At 37.8% G+C, this 14,143-nt stretch overlaps 1 protein-coding gene across 5 annotated transcripts in view; it reads left to right on the forward strand.

Annotated features, from left to right (window-relative positions):
• SLC25A40 (solute carrier family 25 member 40) overlaps positions 1-14,143 on the forward strand; it is a 76,794-nt gene that overhangs the window by 43,523 nt on the left and 19,128 nt on the right. For all 5 annotated transcript variants that reach the window (XR_005789428.1, XR_005789430.1, XR_005789429.1 and 2 more), the window contains 2 exons: positions 9,352-9,461; positions 11,781-11,862. Coding sequence is in view for 2 of the 5 variants with exons in the window: in XM_040472771.1 (XP_040328705.1) it covers positions 9,352-9,461; positions 11,781-11,862 (192 nt within the window). In the remaining 3 variants the exon portion in view is untranslated. The remainder of the gene's footprint in view (positions 1-9,351; positions 9,462-11,780; positions 11,863-14,143) is intronic.

Raw genomic sequence — 14,143 nt, forward strand, 5'->3', positions numbered from 1 at the left:
TATTCATCAGGGATATTGGCCTGTAGTTCTCTTTTTTTACTGGGTCTCTGTCTGGTTTAGGAATCAAAGTAATACTGGCTTCATAGAATGAGTCTGGAAGTTTTCCTTCCCTTTCTATTTCTTGGAATAGCTTGAGAAGGATAGGTATTATCTCTGCTTTAAACGTCTGGTAGAACTCCCCTGGGAAGCCATCTGGTCCTGGACTCTTATGTGTTGGGAGATTTTTGATAACCGATTCAATTTCTTCGCTGGTGATGGGTCTGTTCAAGCTTTCTATTTCCTCCTGATTGAGTTTTGGAAGAGTGTGGGTGTTCAGGAATTTGTCCATTTCTTCCAGGTTGTCCAATTTGTTGGCATATAATTTTTCATAGTATTCTCTGATAATTGTTTGTATCTCTGAGGGATTGGTTGTAATCATTCCATTTTCATTCATGATTTTATCTATTTGGGTCATCTCCCGTTTCTTTTTGAGAAGCCTGGCTAGAGGTTTGTCAATTTTGTTTATTTTTTCAAAAAACCAACTCTTGGTTTTGTTGATCTGCTCTACAGTTTTTTTAGATTCTAGATTGTTTATTTCTGCTCTGATCTTTATGATTTCTCTTCTTCTGCTGGGTTTAGGCTGCCTTTGCTGTTCTGCTTCTATTTCCTTTAGGTGTGCTGTTAGATTTTGTATTTGGGATTTTTCTTGTTTCTTGAGATAGGCCTGGATTGCAATATATTTTCCTCTCAGGACTGCCTTCGCTGCGTCCCAAAGCGTTTGGATTGTTGTATTTTCATTTTCGTTTGTTTCCATATATTTTTTAATTTCTTCTCGAATTGCCTGGTTGACCCACTCATTCGTTAGTAGGGTGTTCTTTAACCTCCATGCTTTTGGAGGTTTTCCAGACTTTTTTCTGTGGTTGATTTCAAGCTTCATAGCATTGTGGTCTGAAAGTATGCATGGTATGATTTCAATTCTTGTCAACTTATGAAGGGCTGTTTTGTGACCCAGTATATGATCTATCTTGGAGAATGTTCCATGTGCGCTCGAGAAGAAAGTATATTCTGTTGCTTTGGGATGCAGAGTTCTAAATATATCTGTCAAGTCCATCTGATCCAATGTCTCATTCAGGGCCCTTGTTTCTTTATTGACCGTGTGTCTAGATGATCTATCCATTTCTGTAAGTGGGGTGTTAAAGTCCCCTGCAATTACCACATTCTTATCAATAAGGTTGCTTATGTTTATGAGTAACTGTTTTATATATTTGGGCGCTCCGGTATTCGGCGCATAGACATTTATAATTGTTAGTTCTTCCTGATGGATAGACCCTGTCACTATTATATAATGTCCTTCATGTCTTGTTACAGCCTTTAATTAAAGTCTAGTTTGTCTGATATAAGTATGGCTACTCCAGCTTTCTTTTGGCTTCCAGTAGCATGATAAATAGTTCTCCATCCCCTCACTCTCAATCTAAAGGTGTCCTCAGGTCTAAAATGAGTCTCTTGTAGACAGCAAATAGATGGGTCTTGTTTTTTTATCCATTCTGATACCCTATGTCTTTTGGTTGGCGCATTTAGTCCATTTACATTCAGTGTTATTATAGAAAGATACGGGTTTAGAGTCATTGTGATGTCTGTATGTTTTATGCTTGTAGTGATGTCTCTGGTACTTTGTCTCACAGGGTCCCCCTTAGGATCTCTTGTAGGGCTGGTTTAGTGGTGACAAATTCCTTCAGTTTTTGTTTGTTTGGGAAGACCTTTATCTCTCCTTCTATTCTAAATGACAGACTTGCTGGATAAAGGATTCTCGGCTGCATATTTTTTCTGTCTAGCAGACTGAAAATCTCGTGCCGATTCTTTCTGGCCTGCCAGGTTTCAAAAGAGAGATCAGTCACGAGTCTTATAGGTCTCCCTTTATATGTGAGGGCACGTTTACCCCTTGCTGCTTTCAGAATTTTCTCTTTATCCTTGTATTTTGCCAGTTTCACTATGATATGTTGTGCAGAAGATCGATTCAAGTTACGTCTGAAGGGAGTTCTCTGTGCCTCTTGGATTTCAATGCCTTTTTCCTTCCCCAGTTCAGGGAAGTTCTCAGCTATTTTTTCTTCAAGTACCCCTTCAGCACCTTTCCCTCTCTCTTCCTCCTCTGGGATACCAATTATGCGTATATTATTTCTTTTTAGTGTATCACTTAGTTCTCTAATTTTCCCCTCATATTCCTGGATTTTTTTATCTCTCTTTTTCTCAGCTTCCTCTTTTTCCATAACTTTATCTTCTAGTTCACCTATTCTCTCCTCTGCCTCTTCAATCCGAGCCGTGGTGGTTTCCATTTTGTTATGCATTTCGTTTAAAGCGTTTTTCAGCTCCTCGTGACTTCCTTAGTCCCTTGATCTCTGTAGCAAGAGATTCTCTGCTGTCCTGTATACTGTTTTCAAGCCCAGCGATTAATTTTATGACTATTATTCTAAATTCACTTTCTGTTATATTATTTAAATCCTTTTTGATCAGCTCATTAGCTGTTGTTATTTCCTGGAGATTCTTCTGAGGGGAATTCTTCCGCTTGGTCATTTTGGATAGTCCCTGGCGTGGTGAGGACCTGCAGGGCACTTCCCCTGTGCTGTGGTGTATAACTGGAGTTGGTGGGCGGAGCCGCAGTCAGACCTGATGTCTGCCCCCAGCCCACCGCTGTGTCCACAGTCAGACTGGTGCGTGCCTTCTCTTCCCCTCTCCTAGGGGCGGGATTCACTGTGGGGTGGGGTGGCCTGTCTGGGCTACTTGCACACTGCCAGGCTTGTGATGCTGGGGATCTGGCGTCTTAGCTGGGGTGGGTAGGCAAGGTGCACAGGGGCAGGAGGGGCAGGCTTAGCTTGCTTCTCCTTAGGTGATCCACTTCAGGAGGGGCCCTGTGGCAGCAGGAGGGAGTCAGATCCGCTGCTGGAGGTTTGGCTCCGCAGAAGCGCAGAGTTGGGTGTTTGCGCGGAGCGAGCAAGTTCCCTGGCAGGAACTGGTTCTCTTTGGGATTTTGGCTGGGGGATGGGCGGGGGAGATGCTGCTGGCGAGCGCCTTTGTTCCCCACCAAACTGAGCTCTGTCGTCCTGGGGCTCAGCAGCTCTCCTTCCCTTTGTCCTCCAGCCTTCCCGCTTTCTGAGCAGAGCTGTTAACTTATGACCTCCCAGAGGCTAAGTCGCGCTTGCTGTCGGAACACAGTCTGTCAGGCCCCTCCGCTTTTTGCAAGCCAGACTCGGGGGCTCTGCTTGGCCGGCGAGCCGCCCCTCCGCCCCGGCTCCCTCCCGCCAGTCCGTGGAGCGCGCACCGCCTCGCCGCCCAACCTACCCTCTTCCGTGGGCCTCTCGTCTGCGCTTGGCTCCGGCGACTCCGTTCTGCTAATCCTCTGGCGGTTTTCTGGGTTATTTAGGCAGGCGTAGGTGGAATCTAAGTGATCAGCAGGACGCGTGGTGAGCCCACCGTCCTCCTACGCCGCCATCTTATTGACCCCTCTAGTTTTGCCTATTTTTGAGCTTTTTTTTAATGTTTATTTTTGGGAGAGTGAGCACAAATTGGGGAGGGACAGAGAGAGGGAGACACAGAATCTGAAGCAGGCTCCAGGGTCCAAGCTATCAACACAGAGCCCAACTTGGGGCTCGAACCCACAAACCTCGAGAAGCATGACCTGAGCCAAAGTCAGATACCCAACTGAGCCTCCCAGGCGCCTCTTTTTTGAGCTTTAAAAGCTTATTTTACTTAAGAATCTTAAGATTTCCTTTTGTTTTTACATGTAAGTTTAAAAAATTTTTACTCTTCTTTATGAGTAAACAAGTGCGTGCTATTGTGAATGTTTTTAACAGACTCTTGGTATCAAGAATTTGTCCAGTATTAGATTTGTTAGTTCATATAAATATGTATTTTAATTATTAAGTAATATCAAATTCTTTTTTTTTTAATTAGGATTCATGCCCAGTGTGGGGCTTGAACTCATGACCCTGACATCATGAGTTGCATACTCTGCTGACAGCCAGTCAGGCACCTCTCAAATTCTTTTTTAAAGTGATTGTGTAGATCAGTACACCTACCAGTTTTCTGTTCCTTCATTTCATCCCTTCACCAGCACTTTTACTATCAAAGTTCACAATTTTTGTTCACCTAGTAAGTGAAAGTGTATCTTATTTTAACTTAATACTTGCCTGATTATTAATGAGATTGGGCACTGTTTCATTGGCCATTCACTTATCCATAATTGATTTGCGATTAAGAACTGAAGTAAGTATTCAACTGTCTTTCTCCCTCATATGGATGGTAGTTATCCCAGCATCATTTATTGAATAACCATACATGCTCCAGGAGTTTGTAGTATAACCTGTCACATTAAAGTTTCACACATGCCTGTGTCTATTCCACTGGACAATTTGTCTAACCCTTTGCTAATACTGCAGTGTTGTCTAAATTACTAGTGCATTATTAAGTGTTTTGATCTTACCTTATTTCCCCCCTCCAGTGTTGTCCTATATCTCTGTTATATAACTCTAAGTTTTTAAAGTGTTTTAGTAGAGTTTTAAAATTTTCTTAGTATTATGTACACCTTTTTTTTTAGATTCATTTATGGGTACACCTACCTCCAACTTTGGTAGCTATTTTATTTAAGTTTTTATTTATATTCGAGTTAGTTAACATACAGCATACTATTGCTTTCAGGAGTAGAATTTAGTGATTCATCACTTACATGTAAAACCCAGTGCTTATCCCAACAAGTGTCCTCTTTAATGCCTATCACCCACTTAGTCCATCTCCTAGTCACCTCCTCTCCAGTAATCCTATTTGTTCTCTATAGTTAAAGTCTCATGGTTCACCTCCCTCTTTTTTTCCCCTTCTGTGTTTGTTCTGTTTCTCAAATTCCACATAAGAGTGATATTTCTTGAGTATTTGTTCTTCTCTGACTGACTTCTGTCACTTTTAATAATACAATCTAGTTCTATCCACAGTGTTGAAAATGGCAAGATGTCATTCTATTTTATCACCGACTAATATTCCATTGGGTATATATACCACCTCTTAATCCATTCATCAGTCGATGGACATTTGGGTTCTTCATATAGTTTGGCTATTGTTGATAGTACTGCTATAAACATTGGAGTGCATATGCCCTCTTGAATCAGCATTTTTGTATCCTTTGGATAAATACGTAGTAGTGCAATTGCTGGGTTGTAGGGTAGTTTTATTTTTAACTTTTTGAGGAACCTCCACACTCTTTTCCAGAGTGGTTGCCTGAGTTTGTATCCGCACCAGCAGTGTAAGAGGTTTCCCCTTTACCCACATTCTCGCCAACATCTTCTGTTTCCTGTGTTGTCAATTCTAGCCATTCTGACAGGTGTGAAGTGGTATCTCATCATGGTTTTGATTTTCTTTTCCCTGATGATGAGTGATGTTGAGCATTTTTTCATATGCCTGTTAGCCACCTGGATGTCTTCTTTGGAAAAATATCTATTCAAGGCTTCAGCCCATTTCTTAACTGGATTGTTTTTTGGGTATTGAGTTTGATAAGTTCTTTATAGATTTTGGATGCTAACCCTTTATCTGATATGTCATTTGCAAATATCCCATTCCATAGGCTGTCTTTTAGTTTTGTTGACTGTTTCCTTCACTGTGCAGAAGCTTTTTATCTTGATGAAGTTCCAAGAGTTGATGATTGTTTTTTGTTTCCCTTGCCTCCAGAGATGTGTCTAGTGAGAAGTGCCATAGCCAAGATCAAAGAAGTTGCTACCTGTGTTCTCCTCTAGCATTTTGATGGTTTCAGGTCTCACATTTAAGTCTTTCATTCATTTTGAATTGATTTTTGTGTATGGTATAAGAAAGTTGTACAGTTTCATTCTTTTGCATGTCGCTGACCAGTTTTCCTAGCACCATTTGTAGAAGAGACTGTCTTTTTTCCACTGGATATTCTTTCCTGCTTAGTTGAAAATTAGTTGACCATGTAGTTGTGGATCCACTTCTAGACTTTCTAATCTGATCCACTGATCTTTGTGTCCGTTTTTATGCCAGTACCATACTGTCTTCATGATTACAGCTTTATAATATTTTATAAATTTATAATTTTTCATAATAATCTCTTATAATTAATTCTGTGGTATTGGTTGTGATCTCTGCTCTTTCATTCATGGTTTTATTTGTTTGGGTCCTTTTGCTCTCTTTTTTTTGATAAGTCTGCCTAGGGGATTATCAATTTTGTTAATTCTTTGAAAGAACAAGCTCCTGGTTTCATTAATTTGTTTTATTGTTTTGTTTTTGTTTGTTGGTTCATTTCTATATCATTTATTTCTGCTCTAATCTTTATTATTTCCCTACTTGTGCTTGCTTAAGCTTTATTTGCTGTTCCTTTTCTGGCTCCTTTAGGTATAAAGTTAGGTCATGTATTTGAGACTTTCCTTCCTTCTTTAGGAAGGCCTGGATTGCTATATATTTCCCTCTTAGGACCACCTTTGCTGCATCCCAAAGGTTTTGGACTGTTATGTTTCCATTTTCATTGGCTTCCATGTATTATTTTTTATTTCTTCTTTAATTTCCTGGTGAACTCATTCATTCTTTATTAGGATGTTCTTTAACCTACATGTATTTATAGTCTTTTCAAATTTTTTCTTGTGATTAACTTCAAGTTTCATAGCATTGCAGGTAGAAAAAATGTATAGTATGATATCAGTCTTCTTGTATTTGCTTAGGCCTGATTTGTGACCCAGTATGTGATCTGTTTTGGAGACTGTTCCATGTGTACTCAAAAAAGTGTGTATTCTGCTTTAGGATGAAATGTTCTGAAGATCTCTGTTAAATCCCTCTGGTCCAGTGTGTTATTCAAAGCCATTGTTTCCTTGTTGAGTTTCTGCTTAGATGATCTGTCCATTGTTGTAAGTGGGGTGTTAAAGTCCCACTTACATATTTAGGGGTTTCAAGTTGGGGGCATAAATATTTAAAATTGTTAGATCATCTCATTAGATAGACCCCTTTATTATGATTTAATTTCCTTATTCATCTCTTGTTACATTCTTTGGTTTAAAATCTAGTTTGTCAGATACAGGTTTGGCTATTCCAGCTTTCTTTTTATGTCCATTAGCCTGATAAATGGTTTCCACCCCTCACTTTCAATCTGCAGATTTCTTTAGGTCTAAGATAAATCTCTTGTAGCCAACATGTAGATGGGTCTTGTTTTGGTAATCCATTCTGACACCCTATGTCTTTTGGTTAGAGCATTTAGTTCATTTACATTCAGAGTAATTATTGATAGATATGAATTTAGTACTACCATTTTATTACTTGTTTTGTCATTGTTTGTGTCTTTGTGGCTTTTGGTCTTCTTTTCCCACTCAAAAAGTCCCCTTTAATTATTGCAGGGCTGTTTTAGGAGTGGTCATGAAGTTCTTTAGTTTCTTTGTCTTTCTGGGAAACTCTTTTTTTTTTAATGTTTTATTTATTTTTGAGAGGGAGTGTGAGCGGAGAGGAACAGCGAGAGAGGGAGACACAGAATCTGAAGCAGGCCCCAGTCTCCAAGCTGTCAGCACAGAGCCTGATGTGGGGCTTGAACTCACGAACCAAAAGATCATGACCTGAGCCAAAGTTGGGTAGCTTAACTGATTGAGCCACCCAGGCACCCCTCTGGGAAACTCTTTATCTCTCCTTCTGTTCTGAATGACAGCCTTGCTGGATAGGGTATTCTTGACTGCATATTTTTCCCATTCAGCACGTTGAATAAATATATTATGCCACCCCTTCAGGCTTGCCAAGTTTCTGTGAAGAGATTTGCTGTGAACCTTGTCTTTCCTTGTAAGTTACAGTTTTCATTTCCCTTATTGCTTTCAGGATTCTTACCATATCTCTGTATTTTGCAAATTTTACTACAGCATGTCTCAGTGTTGGTCTGCTTTTATTGATTTTGATGGGAGGTCTGTCTCTGTGCTTCCTGGATGTGGATGTCTGTCTTCTTCCCCAGATTAGGAAAGTTTTCATCTGTAATTTGCTCAAATAAACCTTCTGCCTCCTTTTCCCTCTCTTCTTCTGGGACTCCTATGAGATGAATGTTACTATGTTTTATGGTGTTACTGAGTTTCCTATGTCTACATTTGTAATCCAGTATTTTTCTTTCCCTCCTTCCCTCCTTCCCTCCTTCCCTATCTCTGTTCCCTCTCTCCCTGATCAGGGCCCCCACCCGTCCACAGAACCAGGTTCTTTCTCTCCCAAATCACATCTCTCCATCTCCTCCCCTCCATGATGTGGCCTCTTTTCTCCCTCTAGACGTGCAGTTTGTGTTCTCAGTCCTCAGGTCAATTTCCTGGCTGTTCAGATTGATTTAGTATTTATCTAGTTGAGTTTAAGGAATGAGGCAAGCATGGGGTCCTTCCTGTTCTACCATCTTAACTCCTCTTGGTAGCTATTTTAAATAAAAATAAAATAAAATAAAATAAAATAAAATAAAATAAAAATTCCAAATCTTAGGCTGGTGCAGTGTTATAATTAATTTTTGTCTGTTAGATTGTGTTTAATATTCAGCTACTTTTAAATTTCTATTAATAATTTTGTCTTTTGGATTTTCTATATAGACATTAATATATAAATTATAACTACTTTGTTCATTTTTAATCATTAGAGCTTTTATTTTTTTTCTATCTTACTATGCTCCGTAGAACAGTTTTGAATAATAAATAGCGATGATAATGTCACATCCCTATCATTTTTTCTCATTCTAAAGGAAATACTTCTGTTGTTTCACCATTAATTACTTTTGCTATTGTTTTTGATGCATATCCTTTTTCTATTTAAAGAAATTCTCTTTTATCCCAGGTTTTCAAGAAATTGCTTTGCTTTAAATGAAAATGTGTTGAATTTTATGAAATGCTTTTCCATCAATTTTAGATTATTGCATGGGCATTTTAATACAGTGTTTGGCATTTATTTGCTATATTTACTACCTTTGCATTCCTCTTATGAAAACCCACTTTAGTCATAGTGTATGATCTTTTATAAAATACTTCTGGCTTCAGTTGCTTTTTTTTTATTTTTTATTTTTTTAAGAATCTTTATACCTTTGTTAATGAATGAGATTGAACTGTAATTTTGTTTTCTCTTACTGACCTTGTCAGGCTTTGGAATTAAAGTCCTACTTTACTGTTGCATAGGGGTTCTTTTTGTTTATAAGACTGCTAGAACATTTCTGAGAATTTGGTTCTTCCCTTCCCCCCTGCCCCCTTCTTTTTCAATCTCATCTAGTATGTGTCCAAGCAGGAAGTAGGGTGTGTCAAGGTTAGAATTACTCTTTTCCTTTAATATATATATTTATAAATAAAGTTCACATTTTACTTCTAAATTCTATGTTCATTTCATTCTCTGTTTTTATAGCACTGTACTGGTATAACTATGAAGTTTTAAAGAAGTGGCTGTGTGAGAAATCTGGTTTATATAAACCAACATTTATGATCCACTTTACTTCAGGGGCATTGTCTGGTTCTGTAAGTTTATATTATTTTGTTGTTAATTTTCCAGAATAACGGTAGTTGTCTTATTATAACAAATTATATAGCATTTCCTATCTGTTGAGATACCACTTTTGGGCCACACGGCTGAAAGTATTGACTATCCCCTTTTGAGGAAATAAATTATTAGTCATTAAATGTCTTAAAATGTACTTTGTGTCCATGGTTTTATTATATTACAAATACATTTTTCTGAAAAAAATTTGGATTTCTTAGATCATTACAGTTATAATAGTGCTTTATTATTTACCAGATAATTTGCCCGTTTGTTCATTAAATTAAATGCCAGTAGATCTGGTTAGGTAATTTTTCATGGATTGTCATTTCATATGTATAATCAGATTGAATAGAAGTAATTTCATCCTCTGCGCTAATTCCTATTTCTTTGGGAACATTTTGGTAAGCATTCCTTAAAGGAATTTTAACAGAAATTACAATCAGAAGGAAAGAATCTCTGATGACCGTTTTTAGGTAGTAGAGAGTTCACTTTTTCTAACTCCTCCACATAAGGTAAAGTTGTGTAGTGGTCTTACACAAAAGGAATTTGTAATGACCTAGAATGAGATGCTGACCTATTGGAACCAAATGAAAATAAGATTGAAGGAGCATAGTGAAGGGATGGAGACCTGCAGAAAAATACTGGAATAATTGTACCAGAAAACTTGGAGCTAAGGAAGCCACTGTGATTGAGCTCAAAACTTAGATTTGAGCGTTTCCAGGTCTGGGCTCTGTCAGATTTAACTCTGTAAATTATACGCCCATTGACTTTTTGAGTAATTTAAGTAGTTAAAAACCAGCAAAGTATTTTCATTATTCTTCTTATTTGTGAGGTGATTAAATGTAACTTAATTGTATTTTCATTATATCTTAATCCAGCATGAAGAAAAACAAGTACTAGTATATATTGAAATTTATAACAGATGAATCACAAAATCAACTTTGTACATAAAAATAAATGCTTAATATCTTTTTTTTTAAAGTTGGATCATGGCTCCAGGATTTTATACCAGCTTTCCAAAAATATGAAGGAAAATTCCCTACTTTTAGATGCCCTATAATGCTGCCCTTTGACTGTTTTCAAATAAAAATTTGTTTCTGTAACAGAAAAAGTACATGAGTGTTATGTTCAGACTTTCTGTCAGAAAACAGAACAGCCTAAGCCACATCATTTTAGAAAATGTCAAAGGCTTATATAACATTGTTGCTACCTTTGGCTGCTACATGCTAGATTATAGAGAGGGAGAAATAATAATTGATTTTCACTTACCTGAGATCTTTGAAACTGATGTTAGTTCAGAAACTTAAAACAACATCGTTAGGGTGAAATACAATGTAATTGATTTTGGGGAACATTTTGGGAGCCTATTGTCAAATGTGAATTGGGAAGAAAAACATTTTTACTTTGCATGGCTATTATGTCAAATATTATGACACATTCTTAAGGGAATTTACTCTTAAAAAAAAAAAACCTTAATTAGGTCATTTTGAAAATAATCATTGATTCACTTTTAGATGTTTTTAAAAGTGTGATTTGTGAACTACTGTAGCTATATTTGATAAAGATGTTGAAACCCATAAAGTGTTGTTCATGTAAATTTTTTTTAATCAATTTAAAAATATTGGAATTTTAAAATGCTTACTAAATGAGAATTTCGGTTTTATTTTTTTATTTTTTTTTTATTTTTAACGTTTATTTATTTTTGAGACAGAGAGAGACAGAACATGAACGGGGGAGGGGTAGATTGAGAGGGAGACACAGAATCGGAAGCAGGCTCCAGGCTCTGAGCCATCAGCCCAGAGCCCGACGCCAGGCTCGAACTCACAGACCGCGAAATCGTGACCTGAGTCGAAGTGGGACGCTTAAACAACTGAGCCACCCAGGCGCCCCGAGAATTTGTTTTAAAATATTATATTGGGATTCTCTCTCCCTCTACACCTTCATGTGTAGTAAAGGAATAGTAGGACCTACAGGAGCATCGGAAATTTGTGAATACTGGTTTTGGAGTCAGTGGTCTGTCTGGTTCTAATTCTGACTCTATCACTAGTAGTTGTGTGACCTCAGGAAAGTAGCAGAGCTTTTTTGAGACTATTTACTTCTGAATTTGGGGAGAAATATATAGGACACGTTATTTTTTCTTTAATAACAACTTCTCTTTGAATAGATAATGTTTCATTTTAAGTTTCAGTTTAGTTATGATTTCCATTATTATCCTGAAGTAATTTCCTATTTAGAATAATGTAAAAACATTTAGAAAAAATTTAAAGGTAAATTTAATCAATTTTACTTTTTGACAGATTGCAGCTATTGCAACTTTGCCGTTTGATGTGGTAAAAACACAAAAGCAGACACAACTTTGGATAGATGAATGTCATAAAAGTAAGTTTTATTAATTTAAAACATTTTCAGGATGCCAGGATTGTTTTTGTTTTTGTTTTTCTTTCCAGGTAGAAGAAAAATAAGGAAACAAGATTTTTTTCCTTTGCTGCCTTAACTGAAACTATAATATACTGTTAGAATGAAATGCCCAGAAAAAATACTCTCAATCCCCTCCAAAATTTAAGAAATTTAAAAATCTCTTTTGCCTGCCATCAATTAAGTCTCATATCTGCTATATAGAACATTACATACTAGGCGCGCCTGGGTGGCTCAGTCGGTTGGGCGTCCGACTTCAGCTCAGGTCATGATCTCATGTCCGTGAGTTCAAGCCCCGCGTCGGGCTCTGGGCTGATGGCTCAGAGCCTGGAGCCTGTTTCCGATTCTGTGTCTCCCTCTCTCTCTGCCCCTCCCTGTTCATGCTCTGTCTCTCTCTGTCTCAAAAGTAAAAATAAACGTTAAAAAAAAAATTAAAAAAAAAAAAGATTGCATACTATATAACTTTTTTTTTTTTTTAAGAGTTTGAAAGAGAGAGGAAGAATGGGAGCAGGGAAGGGGCAGAGAGAGAGGGAGAGAGGATCCCAAGCAGGCTCCACACTAGCAGAGCCTGAGACAGGACTTGCTCTCACAGACTGTGTGGGGGCTCCATCTCATGAACCATAAGATCATGGCCAGAACTGAAATCAAGAGTCAGACTCTTAACCAGCTGAGCCACCCAGGCGCCCCTATAATTATCCTTTCAAATAAATCTAGACAAATTAGGGTGAAGGGTAGGAAATTACTAGGAACCCATCGTCTCTTGTTTGTTTCATTAGTATACACATTTCTTTTTTTTTTTTCTGTTTATTTTTTAGCTTCTTTGGATAGGTTTTTTCTTCATATTATCCAATTTTTCCTTCTTTATATAACCTGTAATTTCTTCTAGAACAAAAGTGTACTCTTAGTTGCTTCCACCAGATCTATCATTATTATTATCTATGGAAAATGTGGCAAACCCACTGGAAATTACCCATTACAAAATTATGTCATGTAAACCTTCTGACTGATAAGTCTCTTATAATAATGTAAATAGTTTTGACCCACCAGAAGATTTTGCATACAAAGTAAAATAGGTATTATAATATGTTGAAAAAAACATTGCTTACCGAACCCTGAAACTGAATCCGATGACAACTTTGTCCTTGACTTTCTATAGTCCTAGTTCCCACTAATAATAGGAGCTAACTAAAACCCGAGAAGTAATCAAAGTTGATTATCAGGGTTCTTCCAGTTCCCTGTTTTAGGTGGGAGCCTTTTAGCTGCCTATGCCCTATCTGTTCTCCCTTGGTAGTTTGAAATTAACTGTTTCATTCTTCTTTCCAACTAATCATAATTCCGGTTTCCTCTATTGCATTAAGTATTTACTATAGTGGGAATATTTCTTTATTGTGATTCATGACTATGGCCATGAGGGCACAGACATGGTGACAGGGAGAAGATGGGAATCTCTACAGGTAAATTCTGAGGCTAAGGTTTGAGAGTCACTTCTCTGGGTAAATACTCTTTGGAGTCAGCTGGGGTGCTCTTTTACTACATCTGAAGCTGGCCACCACCCCCAGTGGACTCTCATTTAATAGTTCTAATCTGGGGCCCTAGCTTGTGTATTTTGAAAATGTTCCCCCAGATGATAATGATTATACATCCTCGTTGAGACTGGCATCAGGGAGGCATCTTCTTTCACTAGATTCAGCTCTTACCGATGATAGCTGTTTTTTTCCTTATGTTTCTCCAGTAAACCCCAAAGGAGAAATCTAGAATAAGCCTTGGGTCTTAATTTTAGATGATTATTTTTGGTCACTTTTACCTGTTCCTCTGCTTCAGCTATGAACCAGTTATATTTACTTCTACTGAAAACTACACTTCTGATTTGAGTGATAAATAGCCCAAATTTTTTTCATTTTTATATATTATTTATCCCTACCAAATGCTCCAGTTGTAGTGGCTCCTCCACTCTGGTATATACAGACAAATGAGGCAGTGTCCAACAGCTCATAATCTAATGGAAAAGAAGCATTTTAGGATGTAGTCCTATCATTTATGTAGTCCTGAGTCCATCATTTATATTTAATTAAAAATTTTAATCTCAGGTTTCAGGCACCTGGGTGGGGTTAAGCACCTGACTCTTGATTTCAGCTCAGGTCATGATCTCAAGGTTCATGAGTTCAAGCCCCACATCAGGCTTTGTGCTGCAGTATGGAGCCTGCTTGGGATTCTCTCTCTCTCCTTCTCTGCCCCTCCTCCACGC

The sequence above is a fragment of the Herpailurus yagouaroundi genome, unplaced genomic scaffold (genome assembly GCF_014898765.1).
Source record: "Herpailurus yagouaroundi ecotype Mexico unplaced genomic scaffold, PumYag 100, whole genome shotgun sequence".
In the NCBI taxonomy this organism is placed as follows: Eukaryota; Metazoa; Chordata; class Mammalia; order Carnivora; family Felidae; genus Herpailurus; species Herpailurus yagouaroundi.